Raw genomic sequence first — 24199 nt, forward strand, 5'->3', positions numbered from 1 at the left:
ATGGGCGCAGTTATTTCTCTCCAAACTGCTTCCTGCTGAATGGGGGCGTCGTTAATTAGGTCTTTCATGGTATAACCTATGTGCTAGTTTCATCTCAGTTGGCAGTTGAGCAAAGCAATTTTCTGAAGATGTTCACAGCAACTCTTCAGGAGGATGTGGTCCATCATACCAAATTGGAATAGAAGAAATGAACAGGGTCTCATCCTCTGTGAAAACAAAATAAGAAACTCCTTTCCAAAGCATCATGTCCTTAGATCCAAATTTCAAAGTCAAGGCATCAAATTATCTATGTTGGATTAGTTCAGCAGCATTTATAAATAAATATCTTTTAGCAGCTGTTGCTCCTTCCTCAGCATTCAAACGATTCAAAGAGAGCATAATAGCATACAGTATCAAGATTCTCTGTGTATTTTCCATCTTTGTTCGTTTTATTTTAACCTCTATTTTGTTTATTTTTACATTTAACTTTTTGCTTTTTGAGATAGGTTCTCTGTATCTTTGACCTGAAGTAACTCTGTAGACCAGGCTGTCTTTGAACTCTCAGAGATCTGCCTGTCTCTGCCTCCCAGGCATTGGGATTAAAGGTGTAAGCTACTACACCTTGAACTCACAGAGATCTGTTTGCCTCTGCCTTCTAGGCACTGGGATTAAAGGCGTGTGCTACCACACACAACAACTCTCTTCCTTTTTTTTTGTTACTTTAAGAACTTTAAATTTTAGTCTGCATATATTTTTAGCACACTTCAAACCATTTAGAAATTTTCTCTGTCTTTGAATCACTCTTTACTGTATATCTCTCTTTTTCTGACCACATGAATCTTTAATTTACCAAGCAATATCAGTAGGATTAAAGGCGTGGCTTTGCCAGCTAGATCCAGTCCATTCCTTAGCTTTCCAGCCTCATGGCGGATATACAGGCTTTAGCCACGTTTACTGCAACAACTGTATGGCATTTCAAGGTCCCTGCCAGCAAGTGAGCTACAACAGACAACACTCAAGTCCTCTCTCAGTAGCAGGCCCTCCTGCCTCAAATAGTCGAGTTTGCCCTGGCAGGATGGCCCAGAAAGCTGGCATTTTTAAACGGCGCAGCTTTTTTCCTGCTACGACTGAAAACCGAAAAGCATGCGTTCAGCTTTTCATCAACACCGTTTAAGTGTTTAGTGGCCGGACCTCTTAATGAGCTGCAGGCTTTGCAGCTAAAGCTGAGTCAGGAAGCCTCTCTTAGATGAGGCGCTTGCTTGCCTCTAGCAAGCAGAGCACACCCGAGAACACAACGAGTCTAGTTGCCATTAAACAAATCGTAGCACTTTACTCCAAATGCTCTATTCAAAAGCTCTGTCTCCCGCAGGAGCCAGACAGAGATCGCAATGGCGGCACAGTCCCAGGAAGTCGCGCTTTAAGATGACACAGTGTTTTTTCTGCTACTGTTGCCAAATCAGGAAATCTCTCTACAGCACGCCACCAACAAACAGCAAAAATCTGTGTTAAACTCTCTTTCCCTTATTTTTAAGCCTTCTCAGGTTTTTTAAGTGGGTTTAGTCCATCACGTGGGGCACCAACTGTAGTATTAGGGGCAGCAGGGCTGCGTTCTCAGCACCCTCGGCCGCCTGCCCGGCTAGCTTATGCCCGAAATAACAACACACAAACTGTATTCTTTTAATCACTGCTTGGCCCATTCTCTTCTAGGCTAATTCTCACATATTAATTTAGCCCATTTCTAATCATCTGTGTAGCACCCCAAGGTGTGCTTACCGGGGAGATTCTAGCCTATGTCCATCCTGGGTCGGAGCTTCATCCTGGGAGCGGGGCATGGCGTCTCTCTCAGGCATCTGCTCCCTAGAGGAGAGCTGTCGAGACTCTGAGCTCACTTCTTCTTCCTCCCAGTATCCTGTTCTGTTTACTCCACCCACCTATCTTCTACCAATAAAATGGGCCAAGGCAGTTCCTTTATTAGCCAATGACCTTCCTCCATCATTTGCAGTTTCTTTATTAGCCAATGACCTTCCTCCATCAGGTTCCCTTTCTTAGAAGATACTTTGTGAGTATAATCTGAGTTATTCAGGACCACCTCTTTCCTCTACTATAACTGAATAAGATAGACTGGATAATTCATAAAATAATGTTGCTTTATTTATGGTTCTAAAGGTTGATAAGTTCAAGAGCAAATCCTGGGATTTTGGGGAGCTTCTTTTCTGCAATTCGTCATCACTTGGGAAGCAGTGCACGGATGAAATTCTGGGGTCTTTTACGTTCCTTAAACTCACTAATGCCATACGGTGGGACACAGTGACTTCAACTATTACTAACTACTGCCCAAAGGTCTCACCACCCAATGCCATTTACATATGAATTTCAGGGTTAAGTTTCCAACCCCTGAACATGGAGGGGGACTACAATCATGGCATCAGCAAAATGAGATGGGAGAATGTATAAACTAAAGGGTGGAAGCAATAGGCCCTCTGAGACAGGGCAGATAGAGAAGTCTATAAAGGCTCGAGAGCCATAGCAGCAACTTCTACAATGCTTCCTTGTCTTACCAGTTCAAATGAAAAGCAGGGCGTTGTCAAATTTGTGGCTTAGAATTTTTTTTTCTTTTTGAATCTTCATGTCATTTAATCTTTCACCGACCCAGTGTTATTACCCCATATAATCCTTAACATTTCAAACAGGACAGGTAAGTTTCTTGGGGACATCAAAAAGAGCCAGTTATTCTACAGAACCCGCTGAGTCCATACTTTATTTCAATTTCTATCAATGGATCCAAGACTAATGTTGAAAGTAAAGAGACAAAAACACATATGTGTTGGTGCCAAACTAGAAGACAAGCTATTTGATAGAGTCGAATTATCAACTGATTGTCTCCTCTTTGAAAATGAGTGCCCTGGTTAATATTTGATCTATTTTGTGTTGTGTAAGAAACACATTTATATTTTGCTAGCAATAATGGACTTAGATAAGAATGAAAAATTAAATCAGTATTGCATGTTGTTTCTAAGTAACGTGACTCAGTTTTCATAAATGCGTGTCTGAGCTGATGAAACTGGAGTTTTCTAGATAAGAAGAGTATGTTACCAGAATTAAAACTGTTCATTCGTGGCTTATTTAAGGAAGGCTTCTGAAATTCTGAAATATCACAGGGGTCTGCAGAGATTTGGTACAGCAAAAAGAAAAGCAGTGTGTCTGCCAAATGGATAGATGTGCCTGCCCAAATTTTCAAGTGTGGTAGGTGTGGTTACCGCTGCTGGTGGATTGTAGAGTCCTTTTGTCAAGTGACTAAAAATGAAAAAAATATCCTCCTGAATATTAACCTTCAGCAAGCGATGAAAGGAGACATAGACAGAGACCCACATTGGAGCACAGGACTGAATTCTCAAGGTCCAAATCAGGAGCAGAAGGAGAGAGAGCACGAGCAAGGAACTCAGAACCATGAGGGGTGCACCCACACACTTAGACAATGTGGATGTTCTACTGGGAACTCACCAAGACCAGCTGGCCTGGGTCTGGAAAAGCCTGAGATAAAACCGGACTCTCTGAACATAACGGACAATGAGGACTACTGAGAACTCAAGAACAATGGCACTGGGTTTCTGATCCTACTGCACGTACTGGCTTTGTGGCAGCCTAGGCAGTTTGGATGCTCAACTTACTAGACCTGGATGGAGGTGGGGGGTTCCTTGGACTTTCCACAGGACAGGGAACCCTGATTGCTTTTCGGGCTGAGGGGGGGGGACTTAATTAGGGGAGGGGGAGGGAAATGGGAGGCGGTGGCTGGGAAGAGACAGAAATCTTTAATAAATAAATAAATTTAAAAAAAATGAAAAAAAAAGGAAGAACAGAGTAGGGGGAAATGATAGGAGTATAAAATACCAGTGTGTAGGGTTTGGGCATGAGTTAATTACCTGTGGGGAGTCTGCCTCTTGTCAGACTGTTTCATAGTAAATCCATGATTCATGAAAATACGGCCCCCAGGGTAGATGTTGTGAATGGTCATGTGTGAGCTACTGAGATTATGACAGCTACAATGCAGAGAATTGTTTTCTTAAAGAAAAAAAAAAAAACTGGAAAAAAAGCACACTGGAAAAATTTGCATTGTTTGAGAAATAAATTACCAGATTTATGCAAGGATGACTAGGAAGTAAGGTATTGTGTTGTCTGTACACAACTACATATGATGCAATTATGTCAGAATGTATATGCTATAACCATCTATGGTAAAACTGGGTAAAATGTGTTGAAACATTATCAATTTTTACTTTTATTTAAAACATTGTATAAAGGTGGCAAAGAAACTTAAGGGTCTTGTTCCTCCTCCTCCTCTTCTTCTTTCCTTCACATCTTAAGTCACCTACTCTTATTCATAAAATATTGGTAACAGCTGAGGGAAGTCTACCTGGGAGATGACTCTGCTATGCTTTGTTTTAAGATGCTGCCATCTAGCGACACTTCTGTAAAATCACATTGTAGCCATGTCACTAAAGTTTGCCTCTTACTGCAGTCTCTACTTTAATAATTTATGTTTTCTGTCATCCATACAAAAGAATTCTATATTCAATAAAATGTACTGTAGGAGCTTGGAGTGCTTTTTTGATATGATGCTATATCTGTGACCACAGGGCATTAATAATGGGATCCAGTAGGTGAACTTGGTACCTTCTACATAGTCCATACATTATAAATAATTCAAGATGAAATAAAGTATAGACTTGTATTCCTTGAGTTTTCTAGGAAGAATGAATTCTATTCTAAAAATTTATAAAAATATTAGTTTAAAAAATTCCTTCATTAAGAAATCTTTCCTCTATTTTTAGGAATGTGGGTGAGTAGAAAATGAACTTCCATTTCAGAATTTGTTTTTATTTTTTCACATGGAATTTCAGTTGTGTGTGTACATCACAATACACAGTAACAAATTTGTCTATCTATCAAGTCTGATCATGAATCTGTCAGCCCAGATTCTGATTATCTCCAAGTCTTCTTGGTGTAGATTAATTGTATTGCTTCTCAGACACTCTCAAATGTATATATTCCTATAGAAAAATTCTTGTTTACATGATATATATTTCTCAATTTGAAAGTAAGAAAAACTGGCAAATTCATCTCTCTACCTTAGAAGAAAGCGATCAGTTAAGTATTATAGATATGGTGTTCCTTTTGTGGAAGAATAGATGCAGTCAGGTTATAATAAGTATAGATATGTGAACTGAATTACCAAGAATAAAAGCCACACCTGTGTTAAGAATTCTCCAAAGCTGAATAGATTTGTGACTGATTAGAACATCTGTGATTGTGGAGCGCTCAGATGTGGTAGGTTTGGGGCACAATTATCTTAAGCTATATTTAGTCTCCTTAATAGGGATTCATCGTTCACCTCTGTATGGGACCTGCGATCCTTGTGACTAGCAGGTGGAATAACTTGGGAGTGTGCTAACAAGACTGATTTCTTGCAGCAGCCCATAGACTTAGAATGCCATCAGGTAGCACCCAGGGTCCATAACAGAGACTTCTCCATGTTGCTATAACAGCTTGATATTTCCATGAAAGTGCTTGAAAAGTGATATGATTTATGATTTTCTTTTGTTCTGTTTCAATAAACACTTTGTGAAACTGCTACACTAGACATAGAGTATTTGTGGTAAACTAAATCTGTGTTCTTGGACATGATCGTGCACATTTGGCTCTTGAACAAAATGCTGCTTATTCCCTTTGGGGCAGGAACTATGTCTCTGTATCCACAGGTCTGGGCACACACAACATGAGTCCCTAAAGATGATCCACCTCACTGCAGTAGTAACGTGCACCTGTGTGAGATACTAGCATGAGTGTAGGTGGAAGTTTCTGTCTTGCCTGATCCCCTAGCGGTTCAGTCCCAACAAACCACACAGAAGTTTATACTAATTATAACCTGTTTGGCCTATTAGCTCAGGCTCATTATTAACTAGCTCTTACAACTTATATTAACCCATAATACTTAACTATATTTAGCCACATGGCTTGGTACCTTACTCAGTAAGGCATTCTCATTTTGTCTCCTCTACATCTGTCTGGTGACTGCAGACTGAGCCTTTCCTCTTCCCAGAATGTTCCTAGTCTGGTCACCTCACCTATATTTCCTGCCTGGCTAGTGGCCAATCCGTGTTTTATTAAACCAATACAAGTACCAAATCTTTACATAAGCACATGAGCCCATGAGCCACTCATGTCTAGTTGCCTAGTGTTGCCTCATTGGGCAGTTGTTTGTGGCATTTTTCTTGTGGTTGAACTCTTCCATTACATCAGTGGGTGATTCACTGAATTGTTTTGAGATGGTAGTTGGGAAACTATTCGGTTTGAATTTTATTTGTTTTTTGTTGTTGTTTGTTTCTGAAGCATTTAGTTTAAGGTTAGTCATTTTGTTTTCAGAACATTCAGTTAGAAGTATTTAGTTTGTTTCTGTTTTTAGAAGTTCAACAGTTTAGAAGTTCAAATTTGCTAAGATTTGCCCTTTTTCCTCCTATGTCTAATTCTGTCTGTTACTCTGGCCTCTGTCTATCACAAACTCCATGATATAAAAGCAATTGAGGGGGGAAACCCAGAAAAATATACTTATTCTTGAGATGAAAGGGACTTTATTGGCTCAGTTGGAAAACAAACAGGACTGATCACCTGGTATTGAGTCCCTATACGTTACATAGCAAGTAAATATCCAGGACAAGTCCTAGATACAGTGGAAGAAACAGACAGGGAAGAGGGAGTTCCTTCCAAAAGTACCATGCAGGTTTCACCCAAATCACAGGTCCCTAGCCAGCATAGAGAACTTTGTCATTTTCAGAAGAAAAGAGGAAACACATGGAAAGAAAACTGAAATATTTGGAGAAAAACTGCTATTTGGTATGATTGTTCCTCATTTATGTTTGATATTATTGTTAATTCAAATTTGGAAAAAAATGGCACAACAGAAGACAATTTAGCCAGCCATTGCCTCCATGGAGAACATCTGGTTTTTCTGATATATTTTGTTTGTTTGTTGTTTTCCTTGTCATTTTCTGTGGTTTTTTTTGCTGTTGTTTCTGTTTGCTTTAACCAATCTGACAGCTTGTTGCTGAGCTGTTTAATTTTTTTTATCCCATCTTGATTTAATATTGGAAATTCATGTGCATCTAAAAATTTACTCTGAGATTTTCCTACTCAATGGAATGTATTTCAAGATAAGATCTGATGATGTTTGAATTTCATTTGTAACTGTTGTAATGGATCCCCTTTTGTTGTTTATTTTATTAAATTGGTCTTTTCTCTCTTACGTTTGGTCTGATTCGTTAAAGCCTTGTCAATCTTTCTTATCTTGTCAAAGAAATGACTCTTTATTGATTCTTTATTGTTTATTTTGTTTCCTGTGTCATGAGTGTCTGCCCTGATCTTAACAACTTCTTCGCGTTTGCTACTTGAGGTTTGCCCTGTTCCCTTATTCAAAACTTTAAGTGAATCATTAATTTATTTAGCTGTAATCTCTCCTCTTTCTTCCTTCCTTCCTTCCTTCCTTCCTTTCTTTATTTCCTTCCTTCCATTCTTTGTTCCTTTCTTTCTTGCCTTTTATTTACTTGACATTTTTATTTATTATATTATATATGTATATATATATTTATGGATATATATATTTCCCTTCCAAATATCCTTCCAGATTTCCCTCACATACACACACAAATTTATGTTTTTTCTCTCTTAAAAAAACAAACAAACAAACAGCAGCAAACCAAATGATTTCTTAATGTAGGCATGTAGAGCTACGAAGTTCAATCCCATTGGTTTTGAGATATTGTGTTTTTGTTTTTATTTCCTTCTAGGAATGATTTTATTTTTTTGTGACCTCTCCAAGGACTCACCCAATGTTAAATAGTGTATTGCTTAATAGCCATAAGTTTTTGTGTGTTCTAGAGTTTTTCTTGCTCTCCATTGTCTTAATGCATTGTAGTCTAATGAAATACAATGAACTGTTTGATATTCCCTGTATATATTATACTATGTTTGTGTTCTAATATTGTGTGCATTGTACTGTGTTTGGATGCAATGCTCTGTATATGTCTGCTAAGTCCATTTGATGTATGATTTCATTTAACTCAGATATTCTTTTCTTCTTTTCTTTCTTTCTTCCTTCCTTCCCCTTTCTTTCTTCTTTCTTTCTTTCTTTCTTTCTTTCCTTCTTTAATTTTTGTGGGGATGGCCTGCTAATTGGTGAGAACAGGACATTGAAATCACCTCTACTACTGTGCTGGGGGCTAATATATCTCCAGTAGTTATTTTATGAAATTGACTGTATCTGTTTCCAGGACATAACTATTTATAATAATAATGTTTTCTTGATTGATTGATCCATTAGTCAGAATGAAGTCGTTGTCTTCATCTTTTCTCATTAGTTTTGGTTTAAATTATATTTTGTCAGGTTTTATAACAGTGTATAACAGTGATATCTGCTTATTTGTAGATCCATTTGCATGAAATGGCATTTTTCATTCTCTCAACCTGTGGTGATGAGATGTGTTTTTTGGATGCAACATATAGATAACCCCGCTACTTGATACGGTCTATTAGACTGTGTTTTCAGATTGGGGAATTGAGACCATTAATATTCAGGCTTATTGGAAGTTGTGTATTGATCTCTGCCATTCTGCTGATTTTGTAGTGTTGTTTTTTTCTTTTCCTCCATTGATTAGTATCATTCACTCATGGCTTATTCCTATCTGGAACCTCATGGAAAGATTTGTGTTTATCTTAAGTCTTAGCATTCCTTTCAATATTTTCTGTAGAGCTGGCTTAGGGCTTATAATTTATTTAGTCTATTTTTTAATCATAAAAGTACTTATATTCCTGTAAATTATGATCAGTAGTTTATATTGACAGTAGTTAACTTTCAGAATTTAAAATATATCATATCAAGACATTCTAGATTTGAAATTTCCAGTTAAATAATATATTGTTATTCTGACAGACCTTTATACATGACTTGGTGTTTCTGTCTTGCTGCTTTCAATATACTTTCTTTGTCCTGTTTCTTTTTTTTTTTTTTTTTTTGGTTTTTCGAGACAGGGTTTCTCTGTGGTTTTGGAGCCTGTCCTGGAACTAGCTCTTGTAGACCAGGCTGGTCTCGAACTCACAGAGATCCGCCTGCCTCTGCCTCCCAAGTGCTGGGATTAAAGGCGTGCGCCACCACCGCCCGGCTGTCTTTGTCCTGTTTTAATAATGTTCTAATGTGAATACTATGAAAGGAAGTGCTTTCCTTCCCTAAATGTCATATATATATGTATGTACGTGTATATGTATATATATATATATATATATATCTGAATTGGCATCTCTTTTCTTAATTCTGATAAAGTTTCTAGCATGATTCTTTTGAAAATGTTTTCTGTGTCTTTAGAATAAGTTTATTCTCCTTCTCCTATGCCTACAACTTCCAAATTTGGTCTTTTCAGAGGGCCTCATCCATCTTGGTGTTCTCAATATTCATTAACTCCTTGTTTTATCTTTCTCATTGTTGGAGCCTTCCAGTTCTGACACCTTGTCTTTAAGTTCAGCGTTCTTTCCTCTGCTTGCTCCACTCTATTGCTGAGGCATTTTAGAGTTTTAGTGTTATTTTTATCTTATTTATTTTGCTTAATATGGTATTTACATTCAGCATTTCAGGTTGTTTTTCCATCAATATTTCTTTCTTTTTGACAAATTCTTCCTTCATTTCATCTATTGTCTTCCGTATTTTCTTTGGCTATTGTGTCTCTGAACATGTTTATAATCATTTTGATTTCTTGGTCTAGGATTTCACCTAGTTCACTCTTCCTAGATGCCATTGCTGCAAGAGTAATAGTATTTGAAGGAGTTATGCTGTCTTGGTTTTTCCTGTTTCCGTCATTAGTGCACTGGAAATTGTGTATTGGTACTACTTCTTCACCTGATTTGGTGTTTTCTAATCAGCTATATTCTTTTTGTTGAAAGATTTATACTGTTCAGGTGTTACTTGGCCGAGGACGTATAAAATGTAAAGTTCAGAAAATGATTCTTTATATCAAGAGCTCCAGGTGTTGGCATAAACTCTGTATATATCCCCATGAAGAACACTAACTAAAAGAATGACCAGAGCTATTTGGTATTAACACTATGTAATTGTGACACTAGCATAGACTTCAAAAACAATTGCAAGATAAATGGCCAAGGGTAACCTGAATTATACTTGGGTTTTAGTTAATATGATGGGAAGAAAGAGGGAAGTAAAGTATATAAGGAAAAAGGTTAAGTATTATATCAACTTTGAAAAACAAAGAAATTAAGGTAGGGAAAGTTGAGGTATACTTAGGATCTACAGAATTTAGAGACTGGTTGTTACATTGCTGGAAAGTTATAACCAGACAATAAAGAAGGAGGAGTGATCTTGATCAAAGGAAGAGAAGACATGCAAGGAATGGGAGAATATGTGAGATGTGACAGAATAGACTAAATTAAATTAATCTAGACTAGAGTGAAAATTCAATTAAATTACACTAGACTAGAGTAAAATGACTTAGAGTAATCTGCATTAAGCAAAACAAACAAAAGCCTAAAAGCAGCTGAACAACAAACAAAGGCAAGGCAATATGACACAATATGTATGTGGGTGGAGGGTAAGAGATGAAGGCTCCAGGAGAAAAAAGAAAAATGCTTGTGCGGTTATTGCTAGCACAGATGCACTGAGTTGAAAGGTAAAGATCTCAGATCCTTCTGTTTCTAGTAGGTTCTATGTGGAGCCGCATGGCAGAAGGTTATATAGCCGCCATTGGTTCTGCAGCTTGCATGTTCTGAGAACTCTCTGAATCTGCTGGGCAGGAGACAGGGACCTGCCTTTACCCTGTTGTAATTTTCACAAGGAGAATTTAAGCAAACCCCTTCCATCTCCCACAAATGAACTGCGGAGTTAGTGCAATGAAGGCATCCCAGTTTCGCAGTGATACCTCTGTTTCTCCTACTGGACCCAAAGTTTCATTGCCGTTCTTCCATACAAGTGCAAATCTCAATGGAGAGAAGAAGGAAGTATTGGAATTTTTATGAAGATGGCTTTAATCTGGGTTAACAAAACGGTTGTGGGAGTATAGATCAAATGTTGTGAGCTGAGGCATCAGAGAGGGAAGAGTTACTGTTCAACATGTTGCAAAAAGCTTTCTCATCATGAAACCAATTGACACCTTGTTATGTTCTTCCCGAGGGCTGTTTTGTTGGCTTCGATCTAGCACATGCAGTTGGAAATGTTGAACTCCACTTACATGACTGGGGTGTTGACTTTGCCTGCTGGTGTTCTTACAAGGTAGGAACAAGTTCATGTCTGGAATTCTTTTATGTCACATAGGTTTTAATCTAAAGAAAAACCTTGGCCCACGACACGCACACTCTACTTTCGTCAGCCCTGTGTTTCCTGATTCAGAAAATAGTGAAGTCATATGATAAAGTAACATGAAACATAATTTAGGTCTATTATTCCTACAGCTGTAGAAAATTTATTCATTAAATTTCTAGACTACTATGAAAGCAAATTAAATAGATAGAAAATAATTCCACACTTAGAGCTTCATACTTACTGATTAATGCCTTTAGTTTTTGTTTATATGAAGACGAAGTTCCAACATTTCTACATATAGAAATGAAATTCTTAGACTGTAAGTACTTGATATGGAACATTTGGACAAAGTCTTTGAAATCTGTGAGACTTTAGTTTACCTGCTACTTCCTAGTGATACCAGGCATTCCAAGAACACCTCTGGAGCTTTCCCAACTCTCATGCCCTGAAGGAAGGAATTGGACATAGACACATGAAGAGTCACAGAAATAGGGCTGTGAGTTAGAAAAAGGTAATTATCTAAGGTAGGAAGTATGCAAGAACAAAAAGATCTTTTTTGTAGTTTAAAAGACCCTACTTCACAGGGATTGCAACTTTGGGATCTTTTTTTTCCCCTTAGTGTTCCATGCATGTTCTATCTATTAAATGTAATTCTACATACAACTTTGTGCACCAAAAGCATATACTTGACGTCTTATGTCTCCCCCAAGAGGTATATGTTAACATTTTAATGAGTTCAGGCACCAGCCTCTTACATCTGTCTGCATCTGTCTCTTGCTGGGATAGGGTGGCCTATTATAGGAGAGGATCAACCAGCTAAGTTTTCAACATATCCAAGGCTCTCCAGAGCCTCCTTTTACCCTGTTCCCCTGAATTAATAATTTGAATAAAATTTTATGAAAATAACATTGCCACATATTTTTCATCTTTAATATTTCTCATTTTTTTTCTTTTAACAGTAAGACCTAATACTCTGTTTTACTGCAAAAGCTCAAATGATCCCACATTTTGAACTGGTCAAAAGTTATGGGCTTATTTAAAACAAGTAAAAATGAAAGCAGTGTTTATATTTTTCTCACGTTTTCGGTAAACTCATAAAATTTTACTTCTTTTCCAGTATTTAAATTCAGGAGCTGGAGGTCTGGCTGGTGCCTTTGTCCATGAGAAACATGCTCATACGATCAAGCCTGCGTGAGTAGCGTCTCCAAGCTTTTATTCTGTTATGAACAAATCAGTGTGCATTCCTAAGATGGTAAATGTTTCTAAAATTGCTCTCATGAACAGGAGCTGAATAAGATTATAATTATTTTACCACTTCATTAACAGTGCTGTGCTTTATCGGAAATACATGCTTTCTGAAAATTTCAATTGGCTGAATGAGAAGTTTAATCAAAAAGGGAATCTTCAATGCAAAATGAGTTTTCGCAATCATGTAGAGCCAATGGTATGATGCTAAAGTACTCTTGAAATTTATATTTTTAAAAATGTGCTGCTTCGGCTTTTCAATTGCTATACATACAACCTGTCTTTCCATCCAAAATACAGTGTTGTGGCCACAGCATGAAAGTTACAGGTTGTGTTTGAATTCCCCAATGTCAAGGTGCTAGATGAACCACTGGAACCAAGGCTTTTACCAAGTCTCAATGGCTTTTCCCTCTGAGCTGGCCAAATCATCTTTATGGTAAAGACATAAAGGAAGCTCCTCTTCCTTTGGGAAAAATAGAAGAAGTAAGAAGGAATAGTAGAAGTAGGAAAGAAAGGGATCATTCCTTGGCAGAACTAGAGGAGCAGTTTCAAATTGTACATGAACAACTGGCTCTCCTATGCTAGGGCCCAATATCTAAGCCCAAGCTGAAGAAAGAACAAATGAAAGAAGGAAGAACCAGAAGGCAGAAAAGATTTAGTCCAGGTTGGGTTTGATGAAGATGGTGAGGGGCCTCAGCTACCTTGACCCCAAGAAATTTAAGAAAGCAAGTGGTGGTGAGAACTGGCAATGCTGCAATTCTAGTCCGCCATGACTTTGGACCTTGAGAAAGAAGTAACAACAAGATACCCAAGGACACCACAGAGACAGCCACAACTGCCTTACCCGTTGAGCAAGATTCAGAGAAGCAAGAAAAGAGAAGGCCCGTGAATTACAGTGAGAAAAAACTGTTGAGCTTGGATATCAATATTACCTCGGGAGAATCTGGGTTGAACCACACATGTCACTGAGGCTAAGGAGCCCTCTTTATGTTACTCAAATCCAAAAGCAATTGGGATTGGTTTTGAAACTTACAAGGTATACTCACTTAGCTTGAGCACAGCTTTATCCAGCCTTTAAAAAAAACTTGGAGTTTTATACTACTAAACCCATCCAAAGGTATAAGTGCAGCAATGGGCTATAAAATACCAAATGGTGAATCCCGTGCAAACATATATACACAGACATGCATACACACACATATATGCACAGATATACACATGTACATGTATTTTATAATAACAATTAATGAAAAAATGAAGCCATGGATTTGAAAGAGAGCAAAAGGGTATATATGTGAGGATTTGGAGGGAAGAAAAGGAAGAGGAAAGGGGTGTGTTTAGTATGATATCAAAAAATAACTTTTAAGAAAACAAATAATAAAGGAAAAAGGAGGGAGGGAAGGAGAATAAGAGAAAGAGAGAGAGGGAGAGAGAGAGGAAGAGAGAGAGAGAGAGAGAGAGAGAGAGAGAGAGAAGAATAGCCAAGGAGGAGCTAGCTTTGAAGAAAGAATTGGGAATTACAGATGCAGTTACAAGATATCAGTGGACAAGTCAACTCACCAATCAGCCTCTCAAGAGGGTTAGTGGGAAACAAAGTTACTGTACAGCAAGTCCCAGTGTCCCAGCATTTCCAGCTCCAGATTTAGCTCCTCATCCTCATCTTCCTCCTCTTATGACACATTGATTTTAACTCAGTCAGGCTAAGAGACAGTTGGAGCAGGAAGGACCAGACCTCTCAACCACCCTGCGCCAACACTTTCTTTCTTATTGTGACACTTCTTCATCTCACCCTTGGCCATAGGAAATCTGGCACTGTGCAGGGACATTCATTGCAATAGGGTCATGAACAAAATACGATTGAATTCCCCAGGCCTATTGGCAAAGACCTCTAAATGTAGAATCCCTCTCAGAATGATGGAAGTGGGACAAAGGTTTGGGAGTAGAGGGTAAAGGTCTAGTACAAAACTACCTGAAGATACAGATACCGTATTTACTCCCAAGGACCCTGTTCTGAGGGTTTTTTCACTTTAATTTATTTCAGCTAGATGAGACTGGGAGTGGGTCGCACCATGGTCCTACGCTCAGTCTCCATGGAGCGGAGAAAAGGCAGGAGTTCTCTTTTCTTGTTGGCCTTTTCCTAATCTATTCCCTTTGTCCTTCCACTTCAGCTGGAGCCTGGGGATTTGGTGATATCTTTATTTGGATCCCAGAACAGCCTTTCCTTTGTCTCTTGACTCTGACTTGTAAATAAGGAAAATATTGTTGGAAAAATTGATCATTAGACAATTTCTTATTCCTTATCAAGATAAAGACAGCCAGACTGTGCCTAATAGAGGTCTAAGTGTGTTGTTATTCAAATTGCCGTTACCTTTAAAGCTGTAGGTGTCACAGGATAGCTAGTAAGGAGTATCTTCTCTCCTGAAAGGTTTTCTAATCCATGAAACCGAAAGGAGCTAAATATTAAACAATGGGCTAGAATTACAAAGCAATACTTGCAGGCTTTATACAGCTCTCTCGGTGTTTTAGAGTAAGTGTAAATAGAAACGCAATATACCAACATATTTATGTGTTTTTATTTGACGAGGGAACTCATTTTGTGCCTTTCATTTAGTGTAGAGAAAGACAAATAACATCCTGTATCTTATTTGTGTTCATCCTGGAATGTGTCGGGTGAGCAGCAGGATTGTACACAATACAGTCCTGTGCTTAGTTTTCTTCTTCTCTGTGTCACCGGCTCAATGATTTAACCTTAAAAGAAATTACAGGAGAATTAGTAGACCTTGGAGCACCTCCCATTTCTGCCGTCCTCTGCATATTAATCCTAGAAATTTAAGATCATTTTCTGCGGGTTCCTTAATCATGTCTGAAGTCTCTTCAAGATTTCAAGCTTCTAAAATTAAAGAGTGCTTTTTCTCCAGACAGGTATTTAGTCAGGCCTGTATTTTTCTTAAATATATTGCTCTCGGTCCATTAAATTGTTCTGTATATCCCAAATCTTCAGAGAAGACTATAAAGTGCATATCATGAGGATAGTTACACATATTTTAAGTCACCATCTTAGTGTGTGTGGAGGGGTTGGGACATGCACATGCGTGGTATATGTTGGGGGTGCATGCACATGTATGTATATTTAAATGTGAAAGCCAGATTTGATTTTGCATCACTCTCAGTATCTCTCCACCTTATGTTATGAGTCAGTGAACCTGGAACTCACTGATTTGACAAGGCAAGATGGTGAGCAAGTTCCCAGGATCCCCTCGTCTCTGTCTGACAAGTCTAGGTTTACAGGTGCGTACTCTCACTCTCAAATTTTAAGTAGGTGCTAGAGATCCGAACACAGGTACTCATGTTTACAGAGCAGGCACTTTATAAATCGAGGCATCTCATTTTATAAGGAAAGGAGGATAGTTCAGTAGACAAAGCACCTGCCTAAGCATGAAGGACAGAATTTGTATTTCTAGAATCCATAAAAATCCAGATGTGCTTGCATACATATGACAATATTAGCTTGCCTGTGGTATAATCAAGAACGTCTCCAGAAATTTCCAAGCCAGCTAGTCAGCCTGGCCTATGTCACAGTGAACAACAAAGCAGATATCCAAGGTTGTCCTCTGACCTCCCCACGTGTATGCAGTAACATATATGCAAACATATACACAGGAGCAAGCATGCATACACATGTCACACACATACACGCAACAAACACACACATAACAAATAGTGTTACCCTTTCTTCCAGTTCAGTTGTTTTCTACATAGTTGAAATACAAGGTAGTTTTTACTTTTGCCTGATACCTTCTAAGCTATTTCTCATTCTCTGTTATTCAAATTGAAATAGAAGATCTGATGTGTGATATCAAATTAAAGGGCAAGCTGGTTACAGGGGGACAGAAGAGGAAGTAATGTATACATGCTTTAGGGCATGCTAGGAGTTAAGCTCTGACCTCCCAGCAGAAGGCTGTTCACTTGATTTCTCTAGCACTGAATGATGAGAAGGAGGGGGTGAGGATGCTCATCTGCACTGTGTTCTGCTGAATCCCCAAATCATGGTCTCTTGCTGGTGGGAAACTTTCAGATGGTCCCTGCACTTCCAATGCACTCCCCCTAAAGAAATAATGTCTGTCTCTATTGCATACACAAGTTTTGTAAGAAAAATAATAATTTGATGCATCCTAAGGCATTAAATGTTGCCACTTAATTTTATTATATGTCATCAATTAATATAGGGCTATGTAATATATTCAAAACTTCAGAAAGAATAAGAGTGGGTGACATTTCTAAAGAAAATGCCATTAGGACATTCTTTTATCCTAACTCTTTAGGGCTTCATTATTACTAACTCCTGTTATATTACCGACTCCCAGTGAACCTGTAGCATTTTGCCTAATCAAAAGCATTTTTCTCAAGCGAGAACATTAACTCCAAAGTTTATGGTTTCTGAACTTCTAGGTTATCAAATAATTCTTGGCTGTTAGAGGTTTCAGTGTGCCTTTGAAGTGCTGACTGAACTTCGACTCCCTGAACTCTCTCTCCCACTGGCCTTATCGTCTACTGCTTCCTTCTCCCTCCATTCTTCCTCACACTTTTCTCCTTCCTCCTCCTCCCTCCTTTCCATTTTTAGTTTTCTGAGGCAGATTGTGTAGCCCAGGCTGGCCTCTTCTGAGGCAGATTGTGTAGCCCAGGCTGGCCTGAAAGTCAGATTATTCCAGCTCAACTCCTGGCTTCCTCACTCATTACAGGTGTGTCTACCACACCAGAAAGAGAGCTGCTTTTTTGATGCTTATTTTGTATTTGTATCAGCCATGGTTTAAGGTTTTCAAAAGATTATTTTTATGATGTACTGCGTTTTAGCTAGTCAGCTTGGCATATAGATGGGCTTAAATCAGGCTTAACTAGCAAAGCAGCATTACAGGAGATTGGCCTTTGCTTTTCGGTTTGTTGTTTATTTCTTCGTGTCAGAATGACTAACTCCAGGGCTTCCTGTTTCTAACCTTAATTCCCTCTTCCCAACCGGGGATCATGTGTTAATGTGAATTAGGGTCTTAGGGCTCTGTCGGTGTGGGATGTCGCAGATGAAGGCAAAGAGCAACACAAGCTATTGTTCCCAGTGATCGGCTCTCGACTCTGACGGGAGGCTTACTGCTTGGCTGAAGCTTCACTTTGTGCTCCACACTGTGTTTTTCCTTCATTGTGCATCTGCCAATCAAACAGCATCCCTGGGAAAATGCCAGAGGAAGAGCAAATATTCAAAATGTCAAAATAAGACACTGAATTAGACTGATTCCACAAACAGCAGTGGAGCTCCGTGAAGTTACATCGAAATGAAAGGCTGTTTCCCTGTGAATGGCAATCATCATGCGGAGACCACATATAACTTGAGTTTCAAAAGTATCATGCTAATTCTACTGCCAGGTTAATAATTACATTTCAGTTGTTAGGTCTGAGGTTTCAGCTGGTTAACTCTGCTTAATGAACTTCTGATGCCTGTACCCTCTCCATTTTCCCAGGACTGCAGAAAGACTTGGGTGCTTTGGGTTGTTAAATTATTCATTATTGTAGCTGGGAACCACATGAACAGCCTCAATTCAAAGGCAAAGATCTAAAAGCTGACACGACATACTTGGCAACACCAGCTTTGTTGCTTGAAAAGGCTGACATCTAGTGGTGAAGGGTGTTATTTCAAATTAATAACTCATTGTCATTCACCTTTAACAGATACTTTTACACACACACACACACACACACACACACACACACACACAAAATCTTTTTTTTAAAATCTCTTATCACAATACTATGTATATTGCAGCATTCTGGTAATTAACTCTCTGAAAAAGATAAATAATTAAGAAGGTATGGTGTTATAAGGAGGCTGCTTGTTTGTTGCCAGCTGCTCAGCCCTGAAATAATCACACAGACATTGTATTAATTAAATCACTGTTTGGCCAAGTTTAGCTCTAACTTCTTATTGGCTAATCCTTGCATCTTAATTTAATCCATTTCTAGTAATCTGTCAATCACCATGTGGATGTGGTTTACAGGATGAAGTTCAGTCGGCCAGCATGGCTACATGGTTTCTCCCTGACTCCACCCTTCTTTCTCCCAGTATTCAGTCCAATCCTCCCCACCTATCTCTGCTCGGCCCTGCCCTATTCTGCAATAGTTTCAAAGCAGGTTTTTATTCATTAACGATAATCACAGCATACAGAGGGAAATCCCACATCAGTAGGAAGGAATTTCAGGTTTATGGTTATTGAGATTTTAAATGTTCACTATGCATGTGGAAAGAACTGCCTTGCATAAGTGAATGGTCCATTTGTTTGTGAAATGAATCACTGGAAATGAATTCTCTCTCTCTCTTCTCTCTTCTCTTCTCTCTTCTCTCTCTCTCTCTTTCTCCCTCTCTCCCCCTCCATCTCTCCCTCTACACAGTCATTAATTTTCTATAGTTATGCAGCTTGGGTGTGGCCTTGTGAGATAGATCCCCCTCTTCCATCTGCATGGGCATGTGAATTGGGGTTGATATTACGTACATATTGCTCCATTGTTGATACACTGAATTGGGCCTTGGCTCCCCATGGGCAATTGTTCTCTGCATTTTGAGGTTGTGACTTTCTATAAGGATCTCCATCTAGTCCAAAGAGAAGCTTCTTTGATGAAAAGTAAGGGTTTACTCTTGCCTGAAGGTATAAGGACTTAAGTATCTAGAAGGCAGTTAGGAATTATATTCCTTTAGGAAAGTGACAGTAGCCTATTATGCTCCAAGTAGTTGACAAGCTGAGAGCAGTTATCAAGGTTTCCAGTAGCCATTCTGTTTTCCCTCTTGTTTAGTGGGCCTTCAGTCTGAGTAGATGGATGCTGGTTACCCCTAAAATGTAAGTGTGACTATTGTACTCTTTAGGGTACCTTGCCATTCATTGTTGTTGTTCATAGGTTTTACAGATAGGAAGGACTATCGGTTGTTGCCCTCTCTTGGTAGCTTACATAACATCTTTAGATACCATGAGAGCCAGTCATCAGGTTGAAATTTTCTAGATTCCTTCAAATACTATTTCTGAATTGGTTTCTTCATGAATATGTCTTATCTTCAAGTTCTGGGAGGCAACTGAGAACAACAGCAATGGCCTAAATTGTTTGGAAAGTATCTCAGACTCTCCTAACCAAAAACTTGAAGGGCGGTTACCTATGGCTAGTTCTCAAAAGGGATCCTCACCATTCCATGTGATGTACCTTCATTTAATATATGTGTGTGTATATGTGCCATTCTAAGTAAAGATAAAAAAATATGAAAAGGGGGCTTCAATTGCAAAGGCTTAATAATCAGAAATGTGTGGCAAACAGCAGTGTTCAAATGACCTTGACTTTGTGTTAGCTTTACAAATGTCAACCTTTCTATTTCATATTTTCCAGGATAATGCTTGCCCTTTTGATTTTGGAATTTCAATGATACCTGAATTCCATGAAAAGTTTTTTTCTTGTTTTTCCTGCAAGATCCCACAGGCTGTAATTCAATATTCAGCACCCAACCTGCCTTTATAAAAATGGATATCCTGCTTTGATCGGATATGCAGAAAGATGATTTCTGTTCAAAGTGTAAACATATTCAGTGAGATCATGGTGCTTAGTGTTGTTGCACCTCTTTTGCACAAGGTTCAGCAGAACTCCATTATGTTTAATTTCCCCAAATGTTCATTTCTCTTGGGATAACTTGTGAGCATTTGTAGTGGTCACAAATGATGCCCACTAATAATTTTGATGAGCATTCTCTAATTTTAACTCATTCCAACACATTTCTACAAGCACTTACTGTCATTTGATTGAAATTTTTAAATATAAGTGACATTTAAAACATCTTATTAAGGGCTTTCCTCCTCTTCATTGTTACAGATAGTTTGCAAGTTAAAAAAATCTGGCTAACTTTAGTAAATGGTTAAAACAAATTTTACATGTCAGAAACATAGGTTAGTATTTTTTGGAACTTATTATGCATGTAAAATGATTCTCAGAGAAGTCCCATAAAGAAGAAAAATATGCATCAAAATATCCTACCAAAGACCTAAGAAATATGTAAGGTTATACCATGCTTCACCCAAGTAAAAAATTAATATTTGGGGGAGTAACTTGTGCACATTTGTTCTGGGGAACATTGATTTGATATGTCGCCTATCCACAAACATCTAGAGACATGCCCAAATCCATGTCTAGAATAGAAGCCTTGTTTTAGTTTCTTAGTGATCTCTTCTGACTTACTCCTATTACAAAGAACAGAGGTTGCAGAGGAAGGTGTTGCTCTAGGACTAGCTCAGTCATGGTGATGATTTTAACCACAGATTTGTGGAAGAAAACATTTCCACAGCTAGCCATTATTTTCATCATATTGCAAATTATGAGAGCTTCTCATTATGCAAACATCCAGTGCCAAACACAATACAGAATAATGCAAAAAAAAAAAGATTTCCCTACAAGGAAAAACATTCACACATCAACCACTCTTTTATAAAGTTAGTTCTTATCTGAACATCCTTCCCCAACTAAATTGTCATCTAATTCTGAAAAATATTTAGTGTAGTTTCATATCATAAATAAGAGAAGATACAGCAGAAGCAAACTGAACATCCATTTTTAAGGTAAGGTCTTTTCAGAGAGTTTCATGGTGTAAGCAAAGTTGAAAAACTGTTTATTTACAATCGTGGGCAAGAATATGCCATAGTTAGAGCTGTTGGCATAGATACCTGAAGAAATCTGAAAAGAATTTTAAATTACATAACTGAAATATTAACAATTTTGGAAAAATGTTATAAACATCTCCTAGATTATGTGGAAAAAGTTAAACTTTTATATAAATCCCCTTATATAAAGGGGATTATATTTTACCACCTAACATTCACTCAAAATGCAGACCAAAAGTAAATAATAGATGTATTGCTTGTTCTTTTCAAAATTTGTAGTGTAGGGATGGAGGAATGATTGAGCAACTAAGAGCACTGGCTATTGTTTCAGAGGATTGGGATGGGATTTGAATACCAGCAAAGGTGCATGGCTCACAGCTGTCTGTAACTCCAATCCCAGGTTATTTCTGTCACACTATTCTGGTCTCTGAGACCACTGGATATACATGCTCAAGACATACATGCTTGAAAAGCACCAATACATATGGACAGTAAAAACAAAATAATTATTTTAAATGGTATCATTTTAACTTCAATTGTTATCAAGTTTATAAACTTATTTTTTATAATTTTCAACTTCAAATTGTTTTTGACTTATTCATTATTGTTTCTTGTGCATGAGTGTTTGTCTGTACAGCTAACAGTGCCTAGTACCTGCAGATGCCAGAAGAGGGCGTCAGATCACCTGAAACTGGAGCTATAGATGGTTGTGGGCTGCCATATTGGTGCTGGGAACTGAACTTCAGTCCTTGGCAAGAGCAGCCAGTGCCCTTAACTACTGAGCCAACTCTCCAGTATTTTTGCTTAATGTTTTAAGGTAACACTTCAATAAACTATTTTCTCCATTACATTTAAAAATTATTTCAGAAGATATTGTTCGGTTTGTCCTCAAAGGATGAAGGGTCCCAGTGTGTCTTCACCTGTATGTGTGCTGTAGGAGTATAAATCTGTATACACATAAATTTATATTTCTAACTCAATAATTAAATATGGCAGAACTTATTGTATATCTTATTCCTACACAAATACCCGTCTAAATTATCAATGCTTAGTCATGTAAATGGAATAATACTGAGTGGGTTAAAATGATGCATGAATACATTCTGCAAATACTTTTATGCAAAAACCACTTCTATCTATCACAGGAAAACAAACAGGTTTCTAAGGGATACATAATATATATATATATATATATATATATATATATATAGAGAGAGAGAGAGAGAGAGAGAGAGAGAGAGAGAGAACAAAAGCCAAAAAGCACATTGGAATAGGACAAAACAAACACACGTAAGGAAAAGAACCCAAGAGAAGTCACAAGAAACAGACACCCACTTGCTCCCCCACATAGGAATCCCATAAAAACACTAAACTGGAAGATATATATATATATATATATATATATATATATATATATATATATAAGGAAGCTGTAGGGTAAAGGGAGAGAAGAAAAAAGTACACATAAATACAATAAAAAAATAACTATTTTTTAAAACAAAAAAGGAAAAACCCTGACATAACATTATAAGACAGGAACCTCCAATGGTGTTGCTGAGTTTGTTGTCTGTGGCTCTCTACTGCTGGACATGTAACCTACCCTTAAGAGTAGTTTGGTCCCCAGTAAGACTCCCTTGGAGAAAACTAAACTTTCATTTGCAAGTGGTTATCAAATGGAGTTTGCTTCTAGGTTAAGACCCAGACCCATGAAGACCGTATGCGTGCTGCTTCAGTCTCTGAGTTCATATATGTGTTGATATCGATGATTTAGAGGAACTTGTTTGCTTGGCATCTTCTCTCACCTCTGGTCCTTGCAATCTTTTTGCCTCCTCTTCCAGAGGGGTCTGTGAACACTGAGAGGAAGGATTTGATGAACTTATCCCACTCAGGAATGCATTCCAAGGTCTTTCATTCTCTGCTTACTGTATGACTGTGACTATCTATATTTGTTGCCATCTGCCTCTGGAGGAAGCTTGATTGAGCAAGGGACTGATCTAGAAGTATAGTAGAACATCATTAAGAGTCATTTTTTTTTTGCATTTTTAGACCATTGTGTTTGTTTTTTTCCCTAGATCCCTTAGATAGCTAGTCTCAAGTTCTTGAGTCAAGCAGCATCAGGCATGAGTTCTGTCTTGTGTAGTGAGCCTTAAATCAAAATAGATATTAGTTGGTTACTTCTAGAAGCTTTGTACCACCATTGCAATTGGCATATTTTGCAGGCAGTAAGTACATCATTGTAGATCAAACGGTTCGTGTCTGCCTTGGTGGTTACATTTCTCTTTTGATAGCATATAGAGTACCTTCCTGCCCCAAAGACAAGCACACAGGGATGAAGACTCTCTGTGGGCACCAGCTCCATTTCTCTGTGTTCAATGAGTTGTGTAAATGTAATATTCAGCAGTGGGGCTTGTCATTGGTTCATGAAAAGGAACTTATAGTCTTTGCAACAGTTTTAGTGGGAGTTCCTATAGGACTCCATTTTCAAATAACTCAATGAGATGTAATCCAGTCTTAGTACTGGAGGCTCCATTTAGTGACGAGAGATATCCAGTTGCCACTCTGTCTCTCCATTATTTGGTGATTTCATCTTTATCACCTTATGGTATTTACCTTTTCTTTATTTCTTTATATAAATTTGGATATTAGCACTCTATCAGATGGTTATCTGATAAAAGTCTTTTCCCATTCTGTATACTACCTATTTTTCCATATGTCTTTTAGTATACAGAAGCTTTTTAGTTTTATGAACTCTCAGTTATTAATTATTTGTCTTAGTGACTATGCTAACACTATTCTGTTCAGAAAGTCTTTTCCTATGCCAGTGAGTTCAAAGATATTGCCCACTTCCCCTTCTATCATAATCAATTTATCTGATTTTATGCTAATGCATTTGGAGTTGAGTTTCATACAGAGTGATAAGTATGGCTCTGTGTATTCTTCTGCATGCAGCCATCCA

The 24199-nt window shown here is 38.0% G+C and overlaps 1 protein-coding gene across 1 annotated transcript in view; it reads left to right on the forward strand.

The window, feature by feature from the left end:
• LOC121433212 (kynureninase) overlaps nt 1-24199 on the forward strand; it is a 127674-nt gene that overhangs the window by 72661 nt on the left and 30814 nt on the right. The window contains exons 9-10 of the mRNA XM_041631558.1: nt 11201-11299; nt 12447-12520. Coding sequence (XP_041487492.1) covers nt 11201-11299; nt 12447-12520 — 173 coding nt within the window. The remainder of the gene's footprint in view (nt 1-11200; nt 11300-12446; nt 12521-24199) is intronic.

The sequence above is a fragment of the Microtus oregoni genome, unplaced genomic scaffold (genome assembly GCF_018167655.1).
Source record: "Microtus oregoni isolate MIOR12 unplaced genomic scaffold, Mior012 000037F_ref0000500, whole genome shotgun sequence".
Taxonomy (NCBI): domain Eukaryota; kingdom Metazoa; phylum Chordata; class Mammalia; order Rodentia; family Cricetidae; genus Microtus; species Microtus oregoni.